Source organism: Pleurodeles waltl, chromosome 9 (assembly GCF_031143425.1).
Source record: "Pleurodeles waltl isolate 20211129_DDA chromosome 9, aPleWal1.hap1.20221129, whole genome shotgun sequence".
Taxonomy (NCBI): domain Eukaryota; kingdom Metazoa; phylum Chordata; class Amphibia; order Caudata; family Salamandridae; genus Pleurodeles; species Pleurodeles waltl.
In genome coordinates this window covers 1,091,238,860-1,091,253,731 of record NC_090448.1, presented here as the reverse complement: position 1 = coordinate 1,091,253,731, position 14,872 = coordinate 1,091,238,860, and the positions used below count along the sequence as shown (strand labels likewise).

The window sequence follows — 14,872 nt, the reverse complement described above, 5'->3', positions numbered from 1 at the left end:
GTAACAAAGGTCCCCTCAGCACAGCACCTGACCTGAGTGACTCCGTAGTGGAGCCCCCTCCTTCTTTTGTGCGGGGGGGGGGGGGGGAGGGGTTGCTGGGGTGGGGCTTCGTTAGGCTTGTTGAGTTCTACTCATGCTTTCCCCCCACTTCAGATTGAGTGACCCTGAGCAAACATCGCCTTATCTGCCTTTGAATCAGGCCTTTAAATCATTCCTTTAAATCTTCCCTTATCCGCCATGTTTAAGAACATTTACAAACAACCTAACATGAAATATTAAGCCTTGTCTCAGGCAGGAATTACCGGAGCTGTAAGGCCTCGTTCGTTTATGCTTCTTGATTGACTGGTTGGCATGTATGTATAAATGTATGTATGGGTGAGGATCGACGAGAGAATGAGTCAATAATGCATCAGGAATCATTTTATTCCACAGCAGTTCTCAGGCACAAAAACTCTTATCTCACTGGACGGAGAAGAAATATTTACACGTTCCAACTTGTAAGCGCAGAAACGGAGCTCCAATCGGGTTTACAATTGTTAAAAAAAAAAAAAAAAAAAAAAACACTGACGGATCGAGCGACAGGCAGCGGTGAACTGTTTTTGAAGTGGATAATCTGCAGTAGATCTCACAGCATACAGTCCATGGTGACGCAGACAAGTTGCGCTACGGCATTCCCGAGACACCGATGACTTTCCCTCATATTCTCTGAGTCACGTTCAGTTTCTCCTTGGATCCGTAGATGACATTCCTGCTTGACAGCTCTGGTGGCTGAACAGACCCGTTTCGAGGTTGCGCTCCCTGCAGCCCGCACACGTGTGCGCCTCGAGGAGCGCTGACTGACACGCGGGAGCGAGTTCCAAGCGGGACACACCTGTGGGAGCCCGGGCGGGTCTAGGTGCAGCGGCGCCTGCATTCCTCTCACAGGCTCGGACGGCGGAGGAGGCCGGGTGTTCGGCCGCTGCCATGTTCCGCGGTGCCGTGACCCGGGCCTGGGCCCCCGGGCTGCCCGCGCTGGCCACGGCCCTGCTCTTGCAGCACAAGAAGGAGAGGAAGGCCGGGCAGAGGCAGCAGCGGCTCCCCACCTGGAAGGTAAGGCGTGGGGGAGGAGGGCGACTTTGGGCACACACTGCACGCACGACCTAGGACTGACCTCGCCTGGTGTGAGAGGGAGAGCCAAGAACTCACTGCCGCGTAGCTTTATAAGCCTTGCACAGAAGCAGTAGGTTTGGTGCACACCGGCCACTGCTAGATTGCTGCGCCCTCAGACTAGGGTGGCCACCCAAGCAGCATTATACCCAGCTGAGCGATTTTGTTTAAGAACATGCCATTAAAAAACATTCTCACAAACCGGCTTTTTTCCACCATTGAAAAATGAACGTACCTTTGCAAATAAAGGATGTCATTGCTTCAAAGTTATTTTCTAGCTCTCTAAACGGTCCCCAAACGATTGTTACAGCAAACAGATAGAAATCCCACGTTAAAAAATAATACAGACTATTTTAGAGAAACGCATATCCAAGTAACTGCCAGACACTTTGCACAAAATTCCCCAAGTACTAGACGTGTGTCCTACTTTTTAATGATTACATATTTTCATAGCCCTCTTGTTACTTACTGCATGTTTGCTGTATGTAGATGGAGAGACATTTTTGTGACAAACCGTTCTCCCCAACCTACACAAATATCCACCGAACTACCTACTCATTCTTCCATTCACCCATGGTAATGCCTTTACGAAATGTAATGACACTTAATTAAACAACTTGAGAATGATGAATGGTGAAATCAGCTCTGCTCATATGTGAACATCTGACCTGTAGAACGAGCACACAGGCCTGCGGACTGCAATCACCGTGTAAAAGCCAGCCTCTATTTTCCTTATTACAGTCGAGTTGTGACGTCTCTAGTAATCTGAAATAATGAAGCTGCTCAACTGTAATGAGTTATTACAGGTGAGTTGTGATGCCTTAATGCCTGCTGCCAACAGACAAGGTGAAAGGCAGGCCACAGAGAAACACTGAAGCAGCAGTTTACACAAGGAAGAGAGAACTGTTATTCTAAAAATGAACTATGATTATCAGAATAGACTGATTTATGGCAAAATAAATACTTTTTCCCCAAAGCGCCTATGCTGCTCCCCAGCACCGAGTTGTTAGTTTTGAAAAGGCAAGCGGATTTTCTGAACACGTCATTGTTTTCTTATTTGTCTGGCCTCGCAATTAAAGCTTAAAATCTAATAGGTTTTCGGCAGTGTTATACGTTTTCCTTTCACCATGTGTGCTGTAGATTGTGAGCTCCATCTGTGAAAATAGTTTTAAAACAAAGGCCCAGATTTACGACAAAGTGGCGTAGCGCGGTGCTGCACCAAAAATAGCAGTGCCGCGCCACTTTGAAAAGCAGGGATGCACTGAATTTACAGGAAAAGGGCGCACCCTTGTAACAGCCGCTACCCCCGGGAGAGTGGTTGTTACCTTTATTAAGTAGTTTGCAATTTCTAGATGCCAGCCAATCAAATTCTAGGTGGATATAGCTAAGTGCAGGTGAAATTTCAATTACATCACTGTAATTTGTGTAGTTTATGGGATTTTCGGTTACACTTGTTACGTAAAATTCCTGAAATTATGCCACATTGTGTAATTATGCACTGTTCGCATATGCACAGCTTTATATTCTGTGGCTTTTACACTAGCCCTAGTGGTGAAAAAAGAGATGCACAACCTGATTAATCCAATGGATGGAAACTCTGATGGAGGATATGGGGTGATAGCCCACTCCAGATGTCCAGATACTCGGACACTTTGAATATGTTGGTTACACTCACATTTTCTCTGTTAAGTAGTGGAAATTGACATACTGCATCAGGGTCTTTGTACAGTAGGGAAAAACTACCTCACTTGCATATCTTTCGACCTGGCCATGATGAGAGTAACGTTTAGCCTGTACAGGTTATTGTTAGTCTGTACAGGTTTGTAAGCCTATAGCGTCAAGCCTACTTTGACTTAAAGGGTTATAGTTGAAATGTGGAAGTGAAATTACAAGTCCTGGCTTGAGTTCTGTTGACTGAAAAATGTCCATGGATGGGGCCAGCTCACAGCTATGCTGATGGGAGAGGGTTCAGCTTAGCATCCGAGATTGTGTAGCATCATCCATCGTAAATATTAGGAGCTGGAGCACAATAATTGGCTGAAATATTGCAAAGTTGTGACTTTCTGTGGTCAAAAGTGAGTCAAAAGAGCGTTATTAGTGTTAGTATTTTAGCGTACTAAGAACAAATGGTCCTATTGGCAAAAATACATAGAAATGTTCAATATTATATTTACTTTGTTCTTTGTATTGCATTGTGCCCAGGTCCTTTAGCCTTGTTTGGGTTACCCCATTAGCTTGCAATGAAATTTTTAGCGTAAGCATTTGAGGAGCATTTAAATCAATGCATGAACATTTATCATATATTGGTAGCTTGAAAATGTGACATCGACACAAACCTTTTTGGCTTATGTAGTTTCTTTAGGCAATGTGTGGCACCTTCCAGCAGCCTGGCTTTCAGCTTCTCTGTGCATATTTTTTTTAGTTTACACGCAGCCTCTTTCAGGAGGTCACTATCAACATCACACTGTTCAAGTCAATTTTAATAAAAGTACAAACTTTTTTGTCCTCTCGTTTCTGTCTTGGTGAGGGAACTACTGGAGTACATTATGCATGTATTCATTGGGGTGATGATGGGACCATGTTAGTATGTTCTCAACATTCTTCTCTACTACAACAAGCAACACTGAATCAAAATATCAATTTGCACTGATTTTGAAACAAATATTTGTTTTAGGTAGCTGACTTGCTGCACTCTTGCACAGCAATTTTTTTGGTGTGTATTTCAGTGCACGTAGGCATCACTGCAGTGTACAGACACCCATCATTGCCGCACACGGACAAAAAATTATTATAGCGAACATTGGTCACGAAAATCTTTGATGACTTGTAATATCCTTGTAATGTACAGCAGGGTTGCTTTATTTCATATGCGGTGTATTGCATTACAAGGCTGCTGTTTTGTCTAGTTGAAACTAGGATTATGACCTTTAGGTGTTCATTGTTTGACTATAACAAAGTGAAAAAAAAATGGAATGAATAATAATTAGCCTCTATGGCCTGCAGGATTTTTGCTTCATCACTACTTCTGCGCATTCCTCTTTTCAGTTGCTGCTAGAGTCATTGATATAATTCTTCATTTTTAGGCCGAGGTTGCAAAAGAGCTTACAGTGGGCTTGCAGCCCAATCAAAGCTTACCATTGGTTCTTTTGTCACTCATACACTTGCTTCTTATTCAGTGGCTTGCCTTCCTCTTCTTGTGTTTTGTTTTTTGTGTTTGTGTCTTGAAACATCTCCTCTTTACAATGCTTTTGATTTACTGGCTTGTATCCTTCCACTGTTCATATTTAGGGAACTACTTTTTCTTTTTTATTCCGTCTCCATGAAAGGGTATGTGTTTTCTCTCTCTCTCTCTCTCTCTCTCTCTCTCTCTCTCTCTCGTGTTGCTTTGTCGGCCTCAAATGCCCCCATCATCTGAAGTGCTGCTTCTCTGTAAAAGTCTGTTAAAGCATACAAGCAGGGATATGTTGTTGGAGTGTGGGGAAAGAGCGGACTGTAAGGATTGTTTTTGGAAGCATCATCTTCCACACTCATTTGCTGGTTTAGAGGGATAAGCTGTGCTTAGCATGACAGTTCTCCATGAGGCTCCTAAACCTATGCCCTAGTCTACCACAGAAGACCAAATGGCTGAATCCTGTGGAAAGTAAATCTAGCCTTAGCAAGCATTTCTCTTTACTGCCTGTCACATCCTTACTCTTTTTCAATTCTGCTCAGTTTCCTGTGTGAAATGTATTTGATAAAATAAGTATTGCCATCTAAATGAAATGAAAAATGTGAATTCAAAATACAGTTTTGAGATACCATGAGATATGCGTTTGCTTTTCCCCCAGTGTTTCAAAATGATTTTTCTTTTACTAAACAATACAGACAAACACTGGCAAAGCGAAAACCACTGCACTCCCATTATAAAGGCAAGACCTTGCAAATGGCTGTTCAGTTCAGACTAGCACACCTTCAATATTCTACATATTTTGTTTGACTTGAGTAAAGGAGCTAGAGGATGTAGGTTGCTGGCGTCACCTAGTATTAACCCTTTAATTCCACTAAGTGGTTAGTCTCTCAGTATGTTCAGCCCTCGGTCTGCTTTTAAAACCCAATCATTCGCATGCCTCATCCCACAGATTTGAGGATCATCTGCTCACAACAGACCACAACATAACATCACAGTCAGAACGCATTTAACCATAGCAGGCATCATTTAGCCCGTGAGACAGGCCAATAACTCAATCTACAAAGGAGCATTGCTAAGAGCTAAGCCGCGAAGAGCCCCAAACGATCTTGCTAGAGGTGAAACATGTTGGATTTTATATCATAATACGAAGAAGAAATATTTGACTGTATGTAAACAAGAACTCTTTGGTAAAATGGCTAACACAATGAAAACAATTCTCAAGTAAGCCCTACAGTAAAAGGCCTGGAAAATGTTTAAAAATGTAAACTAATCTATCTGTTGATAATTATTATATTATTGTTGACATTGTATTTCTTACCACATGTCAATGTTCTCTTCATAGTTTGGAATGAGCAGGATATTGTTTTCACATTGATTATTGTCACACTCCCTTGCTTAGTGTTTTATCCTATTTGCTTGATTCAGAGATTTGCCCTTGTCATAAATTATGCTCTCCTCTGGTCAGTCACCTGTCTTTCTTGTGTCAAAAGCAAAATAAATAATTCAATAATATTGACAGCGTTTTCATCATTTTGTAACGTTTTTACAGTTTTTTATGCTTAGATTGTTAAACTGTGATAATTTCCTTATAGTCAAGTTCTGAATTTGACTAAGACATCTGAAGAGGTTTTACTTTAATTTGACAGGGTTTATATCAAGGATACACTGCATCCAATCAAAAGAGGTTTAAACGTGTGAATTGAACAGCCTTCTACCGTGAATTCCTGTTTTAAACTTTAGCATGGCTGATGTATTATGGTTAGTAATGTGGAGATTACATTAGATTATTTTTAGGTCTGCCTAAGACTGTGGATGCACAGTTTCTTGCAAGACCTTTTGTTTACTAATAGTGGGTTTAGAGACTGCCTAGTGCTGACCACTGGTTGGCTTCATTTTCACTTTCATTTGCATGCTTCTTATTGGTCAGCTACTGTAGGCTTCCTTCCTCTTCGTGTGTTTTTCTCTCCCTTGTAGCATGGCCAGATTACTTGTGTCCTTTCACTTCCCAGTTTTTTAGGTACTACTTTTTTCTTTGTGCTTAAGCACTGTTTGAGAGTGCATATCTTTCAGATGTTTCCCTCGTGTACTTTTCCACCTCTGTGTTCCAGCCACCTGCTGACCATCTGCTGTCTGTCTGCTTGCCTCAGTTCCTCCCTCCCACCGTTATTCATCTGCTTGCCCACAGCACCTCACTTCCTCCCTTCATTGTGTTTGTTGCTCCGGCACCCACCCTTCCTCTGTTGTGCATGTTACCGCACCTACCAACCACCCTTCTGTTGTCCCTGTTGCCCCACCCGCCCTCCCTCCATAGTCTGTGGTACAACCGTAGTCAGTTATGATCCCACCATTGTCCATTATGGCCCCCCAACCACCTTCCCTCTGTTGTCTGTGTTGGTCCCACAGTCGTCTGTGTTGCTCCCACCTACCCTCCCTCCATTATCCGTGTTGACCCCAACCGGCCCTCCCTTCATCTGTTGTCCATGTTCCCCCACTTGCCATAACAAAAAAAGTGCTATGACGCGGTCACCGCTGGCTGCATCATACTACTTTTTTTTTAATCACACCCTTTGTTGTCTGTTCACCCCCTGCCCCCCCCACACACAAGGCTGCTCTCTCATCCACCTGCATTAACAAAAAAAGAGCTATGATAGCACTTTATTTTATTTTTCTGCCATGTTGTACAGCATGGTTAAAACCGTTGACGAAACCAAAACCTCTCATATGGTAGGAATTATTGGCTTTGCTATTGTTATTTAATATTACCATCTTCATGAAATGGTCAGTGAGGCTTAGCTGGTGGAGCTGACAATTTGTCAAGTCATACACTTCTATATAGGTCTTCCCATTAAGTGATTCATTTGTGTGGTGTGGCCTTGTGGCATCACTCTGCCTGCCACTGGATGGAACCAGAGGCAGTTCACTGCTCGCCTTGCAAATGCTCTCTCCTCTTCCCCTCTTCTTTGATGTTTGTTATTCCTCTTGTTTGGGAAAGCTGCTTGCATGGCTTGGGGATGTCATTCAGACATCACACAGCAGATGTCCCTGCTGTGGGCTGCTCGCTCTCCCTAAGCAGCAGTGACAGTGGTGGGTGCACTGGGAGTTGGAAGCGAGAAGGGATGGCAAACTGCACCACCCACAGACCCATGAATGAGTGCTTTTACGTGACCCTCCTGCCCTTACAACTCTGTCATGTGGAGAATTTAGCCAGGTGAACCGGGCAACTAACTCCCCATCTCAGACTACTAACAGATGTAATACTCTCTTGGGGTAATACTGATAACTACTTCACTAAACTACAGTCAGTCTGTAAGAAACTCCCACAGTTAAGAGCATTTCTGGTTAAGGGTTTTAAATGGTGCAAGCCTGACCCAGAGATGGGGAGAGAGCAGTATTAAAAGGGGCCCGCCTCCAAGGCACAAAATGCCACACTCCGTTTCCATGTGCAGGACTGGTGCGAGTATTCTACTTTAGTTCATAAACTTATGCTATGAATTGCACAAAAAATTACAATACAGCGGCACAAAAGTATGCTCTCAATGATAGATCGTGTTACCCAAACTAGATAGTGTTACCAAAGCTATCAGTGGATTTTTCATGACACTTTTCTCACGCAAGGAAACATTTACCTGATAATTCACTGTTCTCAGTAATTGCTCCGTCTACAGACCTACAAGACATGTCAGTAAATATGCAAACATCACCCGCCTGCACAGGCTCTAGACTTCATCAAACCTATTACCTGTTAATCTTCATCGGAACTGTGTATCAGTGGCTAGAACATTCGTTAATATGATTGGTGATAAGTACCTGGTCACACAGTAAGTCAGGGGAAAACCGAGCAAAATGTTTAAAACAATAGGTAAAGTGTACCCTGCGAGAATAGGTCATGAAAATTGTTAGGATGGACTCAAACTTAATAGGGAGCTCTTCACATCGTACAGCGAGATGTAATATAGTCAGAGAGTATGTAATTAATATTATCTAGGGCACCACTCCAGAATACTTTTATTTAGGATGTCTCTGAAAAAATTAAATTAAGCAATCAGATGTAGTTGTATGTTAATTATCCACACATTTCTTTTATCACAGGTTTCAGCCAGATAAAAAAGCATCTCGGGAGTCAGTGGGCTTCTTCAGGACTTACAGATCCCCCAAGCTAGCCTTCCCTCCCTAGGATTAACTATTGTGAAACTTTAGGGGACAAAAGACATGCAGCACTCAGAAATAGTTGCTTATTCGTTTCATGCACATCAAAGGTATTTCCTGTTTCACCATTCTTTATTAGCGTTTCAAACATAACAGTGGGTGATGGGTACAGGGAAGAGAGAGCATGACATCTGTAGTAAACAGGCAGTGCAAAGTAGGAACATCATGTGGAACAGAACATATCATAGCCCAGATATCCCAAAACGTGCAAGGGGCCAGGTGGGGACAGCATCAGGACTTAGCACACCGTTGTAGTGCCATCCATGGCGGTCGAAAGGTGGCAGGGGTGGGTGAACTAGTCAAAGTAAGTGAGGGCATGAGGTAAAAGGTGAGCATCAGTGAGAGGGGGCTGTCGGGAGCCCACGGCCCTGGGAGTGGGGAGAGGGCTATAAGAAGAGCAAGGGGGAGAGAGAGGAAGAAAAGGGGGGCGGGGAAGAAAGAGGAGAAGAGAAATGGGAGGGGGAGAGATGCAAGCAGGGGCAGGATGAGGCAAGTGCCCTCTGGGGGCCAGGAGGGTGTAATAGGACAAGAATTGTTGGCAACAGGGTACCAGCCCTCTCGTCGGGGGCCCTTGATGCCTAGCACTCTTCGTCCTGGAGAAAAGTGCCCAAGTCAGGAGGAAAGGCACCACCTGGTCCTGCAGATCATAAATGACCCGCTTATACGAGGCTGTTTGGTACATGGCTGAGAGTCAGTTGTCATGGAGGATGGAGTGGGTGAGCGCCATTGGCAGGGAATGCAGTTCTTTGTAGGCGCAAGCACCGTGTGGAGCAGGGGGCACTCGGGCCGCAAGAGGTTCAGAAAGTCCGAGAGGTCATACAGGAGGATCAGAGTATGGGGCAGCAAGATCATGACCGAAAGGGTCTCGCTGAGAGTGGTGGCAGCTGCCTCCAGAAGAGTTGGACCACTTGGCAATCATAGAGTACATGAACTAGGTTGCACCGTCGTCGCAGCCCCAGCAGGCCGCGTGAGGCAGCAAACCTGCCGTCCGTAATTTCCATGGGGTCCAGTCGAAGGCTTTTCCTAACAATAAAAATACATTGGAAGGCAACATTAAACATGGTTAATGTCACAAAATCAAAACATAATCCCTGCAGAGGCACACACGGTATCCAGAAAAGCATGCACGAACCAGCTGTATAGCACTGCACACTTTACGTGAACTCACTACATTTTAGTGATGAGTGACAGAACAAGGATACCAACTGTGAAGTATGGACATATGAGCCTCATGTTTGGCAAAAGTATAAATCTCCCTGTAGTGACACACTAAAGAACAAGCTGGTTAATTATTTAAATGCTGTTCTCTTTGGTCGAATTGCATCACCTATTTGGAGAGAGCAGTGTCCAAAATGAGAACCAACAATTTTAAGGGAACTTACTTTGTGAAGGGTAAATGTCTATCCACAACTGAATGGCCTCCGTTCTCATGCAATCGCGCAAAGAAGAATGAAGCCATTCGTTATAAGCATTAGTGTACGTAGCGTCAAGGAGAACACCTTTGGGCACAAGGTAACATCTGTCATAATGTCACCACTCTGCATATGTGGTCATTGCTCGGACATACAGAAGGATCTTTGTATATGGCCATCCTATCTCATTATACCGAGAGGTGCTCTCTATAAAAATAGAAAGGTGTAGTCAGTAATAATAGAAGGAATAATGGAAAATATCTTATCATATTGGCTAAGTGCTAAATGTAAATCGACGCGTAGAAGCAAAAGTAATGAAACAAATAGAGACTCTGGGCCTCATTCCGACCCTGGCGGTACAAGACCACCAGGGCCGGGGGCAACGGAAGCACCGCCAACAGGCTGGCGGTGCTTCATTGCCCATTCTGACCGCGGCGTTAAAGCCGCGGTCAGAAAAGGGAATCCGGCGGTTTCCCGACGGATTTGCCCTGCTTGGGCAGCGCCGCCATGGAGATTCTGACCCCCTTCCCGCCATCCTGTTCCTGGCGGTTTTTACCGCCAGGAACAGGATGGCGGGAACGGGTGTCATGGGGCCCCTGGGGGCCCCTGCACTGCCCATGCCACTGGCATGGGCAGTGCAGGGGCCCCCTAACAGGGCCCCAGGGAGATTTTCACTGTCTGCATTGCAGACAGTGAAAATCGCGACGGGTGCAACTGCACCCGTCGCACCCCTGCAACACCGCCGGCTCCATTCGGAGCCGGCTTCAATGTTGCAGGGGCTTTCCCGCTGGTCCGGCGGGCGCTCCCTTGGCGGGCGCCCGCCGGCCCAGCGGGAAAGTCAGAATGGCCTCCGCGGTCTTCTGACCGCGGAGCGGCCATTTGGCGGTTCCCGCCAGGCGGGCGGTGTCCGCCGCCCGCCAGGGTCAGAATGACTCTCTCTATCTCCTAATTGTATATCATGGTTTTAAGACCGCATACCAGAGGAAATCAGAAGCTTTTTAGAAGATGGGAGACAAAAATCTTAAAGAAAAGGAGGGGAGGGCAGCGAGTGGAGGTGGGTTCTTTCAAGAAGGAAAAGACCAATGGTCTACTCTGTTGAGTATCCAAGAGAAGAGGGAATCCCCTTGTAGGATAATGATCATCCATACACAAGTGGATGTTAAGCAAAATGAACATCATTTCATTATTGAAAAGATAGGCATTAATACTCTGAAAGGTCTGAAAGGGAGCATACAGAGGTGAAACCTTGTGAAATATCATCCGCATCCCAGAAGGGTGTTTCCGACAAATGGTTAAGGAAGGAGGCAGATATCGGGGGTGGAGGGTGGGTGGAGTTTGTAAGGTGAAGTCTACCCCTGGTCAGATTGCAAATTGGATTGGGTTTGGTTCACGAATGCCATCATGAGGCTGTTGACTCGTGTACCTAGTCCGTGGACTCACATCTGTTCTCCGTCTAAAACCTGTGTTCTGATTTGCTTTGCGTAACCTGTCGTCTGCCCTTTGCCAATTACCACCCAGCGCTAGCCTGCATGTCCAGTTTCAACGTAATGGTTGTTCATACTAGTAGTGTTTTTTATACATTTAATGTAGCTCCTATGTTCAACTATGTGAATGCAGACGTTGTAAGTCATGGTCATGCATATATATCTCAGCCCCCACGGGTAAGCGTGTGACCAGCTTTGGAGTGACACAACATATGCTGTATTGATTCATCATTCTACAGCTTGATACCTATGCTTGGTTGATAACCCAATGCGGTAGGGTTTAGGCTTGATCAGCAAGCTGGATAAAGAGGGTGTACCAACATCTATCTCCTTAGTTTCTGCCAGTGCCAGGGTTTAGTTTGAGCCCAGTGCTGCTCTGCTCAGACTGCACTGTCATGCATTGAATTTGGTGAGACCATGTCCTTCCATTTTGCTGCAGTAAAGATTTTAGCTGCGTTTGTTAGTATCTCGCTTCCATTTGTCAGGTTCCAATCTGGTACCGCGCAGGATTGCTGTGACCTGTGTGAACACACAGGCAGTTATGTGGTTTAAACTATAATTCATTTTAGATGCTCTCTTTCCTACATTTGCTCCTGTAGCTCCAGGAGAGATTGTTTTCGACCATGCAGTCCACGCTTTGTCCTAATCTCGAATACCATGCTCCTTCCCACACTTTCCTTCCTTTCCAGAACATCCTGATTTGTTTTCCTCAAAATAAATAACTAAATAACAGAAGACTGCAGGTGGAGTGGAGGAGCAGAAATGGGCAGCAGGTGGGTGGGAGTGGGAAGCAAATGGGAGTGGGTTGGTGGGACGGGAGCATGCGGGAGGACTTGTGGCCTAATGGCTAGAGCCGCTGACCTTGGCACTGGGGAACCAGGATCGAGTTGAGGCGCTGTCTTGATACACCTGTGATACTGGGCAGATCACATACTCTCCCTGTTGCAAAAAAAATCTGACCTTGTGTAATACAATCTGGGGCTCGTGTAAAGCACTCTAAAGCCTTTAGGTCAAATCTGTGCAATATAGAAACTGCAGAAAAGAGGGGGAAGCAGTACTCGCTGGAGAAGCACACAAGCAAGAAAGCCACAAGGAGGAAGCACATGAGGGTGAGAGTAACACGGGGGTGGGAGGGAAAAACATGCAAAAGAGAAAGAGCAACATGGAGCCCATGGAGGGGCGCAGAGAAGTAAACAAGGGAGACAGCTGGGAAACTCACGCGCTCTCATACAGTGTTTAGGCAAAAAATAATGTTGTTCCCGAAAACTAAGCAGTGAAAGGACACAAAGTTTTATCGGAGAGCCAAACACAGAAGAGGAAGGCAAAGCCACACAAGGCAACAAATACAAAGTAAAGTAATGAAAGTGCCATAAAGCCAACCAGTGGTAAGCAGCTGGCAGACTCTAAGTCCAATGTAAATTCTCTATAGCTCTTTAGCAACCCGACTGCTTGTGCTACCTGGCAGTTAAGACCTAAAAATGTTAGAAAAGCGACTTGTAAAGATACTTGTCACAGTCCAGGCTTTTGAGTCCGTGGATTTAGTGCCCAGGCTAAGCAAAAGCTCAGTTTCCTTTGCAGTCCATGAAGAATTGAAATGGATACCTGCTTGGACAATACTTTCCCCTGTCCACTCACACGTGTTTGGCCCATGAGAATAAACACGGGCAATAATATTTTGAAACCACACTGCCCCTGTGCAGTATCTTATCTGTTTTTCCCCCTGTTCTCTGTATTTTTTCCTCATTCTCCATGTCATGTAGTCCGTACAAGTGGCTCTTGGGGTCACGTCCACTAATACGAAAACCCTAATAGAAATCCAATTCAACATGCATTGGCAAAGTCAATAGGTCTGGCAATGGCTGCCAGCCTTTTGACTTTGTCAATGCTTGTTTTGTTATGCAATGGTTTTTTTAAAACTTAATTTTTGAGGAGTAGCCTATCTCTCGTCAATATAATAAAACTAAACTCGAGCTAAAAGCAAAAATATTTTTGGTAAAGCATACTTTGCCATAGCAGTTCCTGGTACTGAAGAGAGGTAATTGTGTGGACGTGAAAGAGCAGAATGCTATCAATCACAGTCAAGGTAGCCAGTGGCTGAAGTGGGCTCACCCATTGCCCAATGCTGATGTGGGTAAAAGACACATATAAATGACAGAATAACAGGCCAATCGATGAAGAGGGATATCTTAAAATAATTATAAGAAAGTATATTATTATATTATATAATATTTTTTTTATATATATATATATATATGTGTGTTATTTTATTTATTCCTGATATTCCCAATTTCTTACCAAGCTCCTTAACCAATAGATGATAACAATATTAGTGAAAGTGAATCACACTTTGGACACAGCACTCCGGCCTTCCTGAACCTACCCGACTCCTCCCCTTGTTAAATTGTAAGTTTACGCCTTACTGATTGCAATATACGTTTTTTAACATGGGTTATAAACTATATATCTGGGGCACAACAGGCTAAAATAAAATGTTGAATGCATAAGAAATAAAATGATGTAGATTAAAGTATAAAGTCTCTTCTGACTGTCATGACAATCTAGTATCAACTCTCACAAGAGCCTGGTTCTGGAAGGGCATTAACTGGCTTAGCTTGCACCTGTGGTATTGATCTCATCCTAATCGCCATGGCTTCCTGGCGGAATGTATTCAAGTTTCCTGCTTCTCTTTAAGGTATATTTGGATGCATGCTATTGTAGTTTCTCCTCTTAAGTGCCTTACAGTTTTTCTTGATGACTCTGCATTTTTCTCTGGGTGTTGTCCTTTTGCGTTGAAGATGAACTCTGAGCCTAGTTGCAACACATGGGAGTATCCAGGATAAGGCCAGGTCTGTTGGCAAATTTCCAAGTCCTGCTGAAATACTTAGCAGCCTCAGTTTATATAAATAAAATACTGCAGATAAGATGTGGGTGCCTTTCCAGCGGCACAGTTCTAAGAACATTCTGCAGAACTGTCTTATCATTTAATGGATTCCCCACAGACTGTCTCCAGCATCTGTTTTTTTCTATGCTACCAGAGAACTTCTTTGAACACACCTCCTCAGGATTGCGGGAAGAAACATCAAAGGCACAATATTAAAGGGGCACAATACTGTGGTCAGGCTATCAAAATATTGAAGAGGTAAATGCACATAGGGAGGTATCGATTTACTATTTTAACTCCACATTTAAGTACCTTGAAAATGTTTATATCACCAAGTTACATATATGTGGAGTTAGGTATAGAATATCAATACAAACCCACCTTTTGATATTTTCACAATATTGTGACCCTTCAATATTCTGCCTCCAATATTCCCAACCAACACCCTTCCTGAACCATAACATGACATGATGTCCCAGTGTCCTCATAATTATTTTTCTTTTTTATTAGATTTAGTGGGTCATTTATAAGTGGATGTTAACAGGGCACAAACTGAAAACTAGCAGGTTTTTCC

The 14,872-nt window shown here is 44.1% G+C and overlaps 1 protein-coding gene across 1 annotated transcript in view; it reads left to right on the top strand.

Annotated features, from left to right (window-relative positions):
• The first annotated feature begins 582 nt into the window (after positions 1–582).
• PLA2G4F (phospholipase A2 group IVF) overlaps positions 583–14,872 on the top strand; it is a 218,345-nt gene continuing 204,055 nt past the window's right edge. The window contains exon 1 of the mRNA XM_069208777.1: positions 583–1,089. Within this exon, the coding sequence (XP_069064878.1) occupies positions 964–1,089 (126 nt within the window). The 5' untranslated portion in view covers positions 583–963. The remainder of the gene's footprint in view (positions 1,090–14,872) is intronic.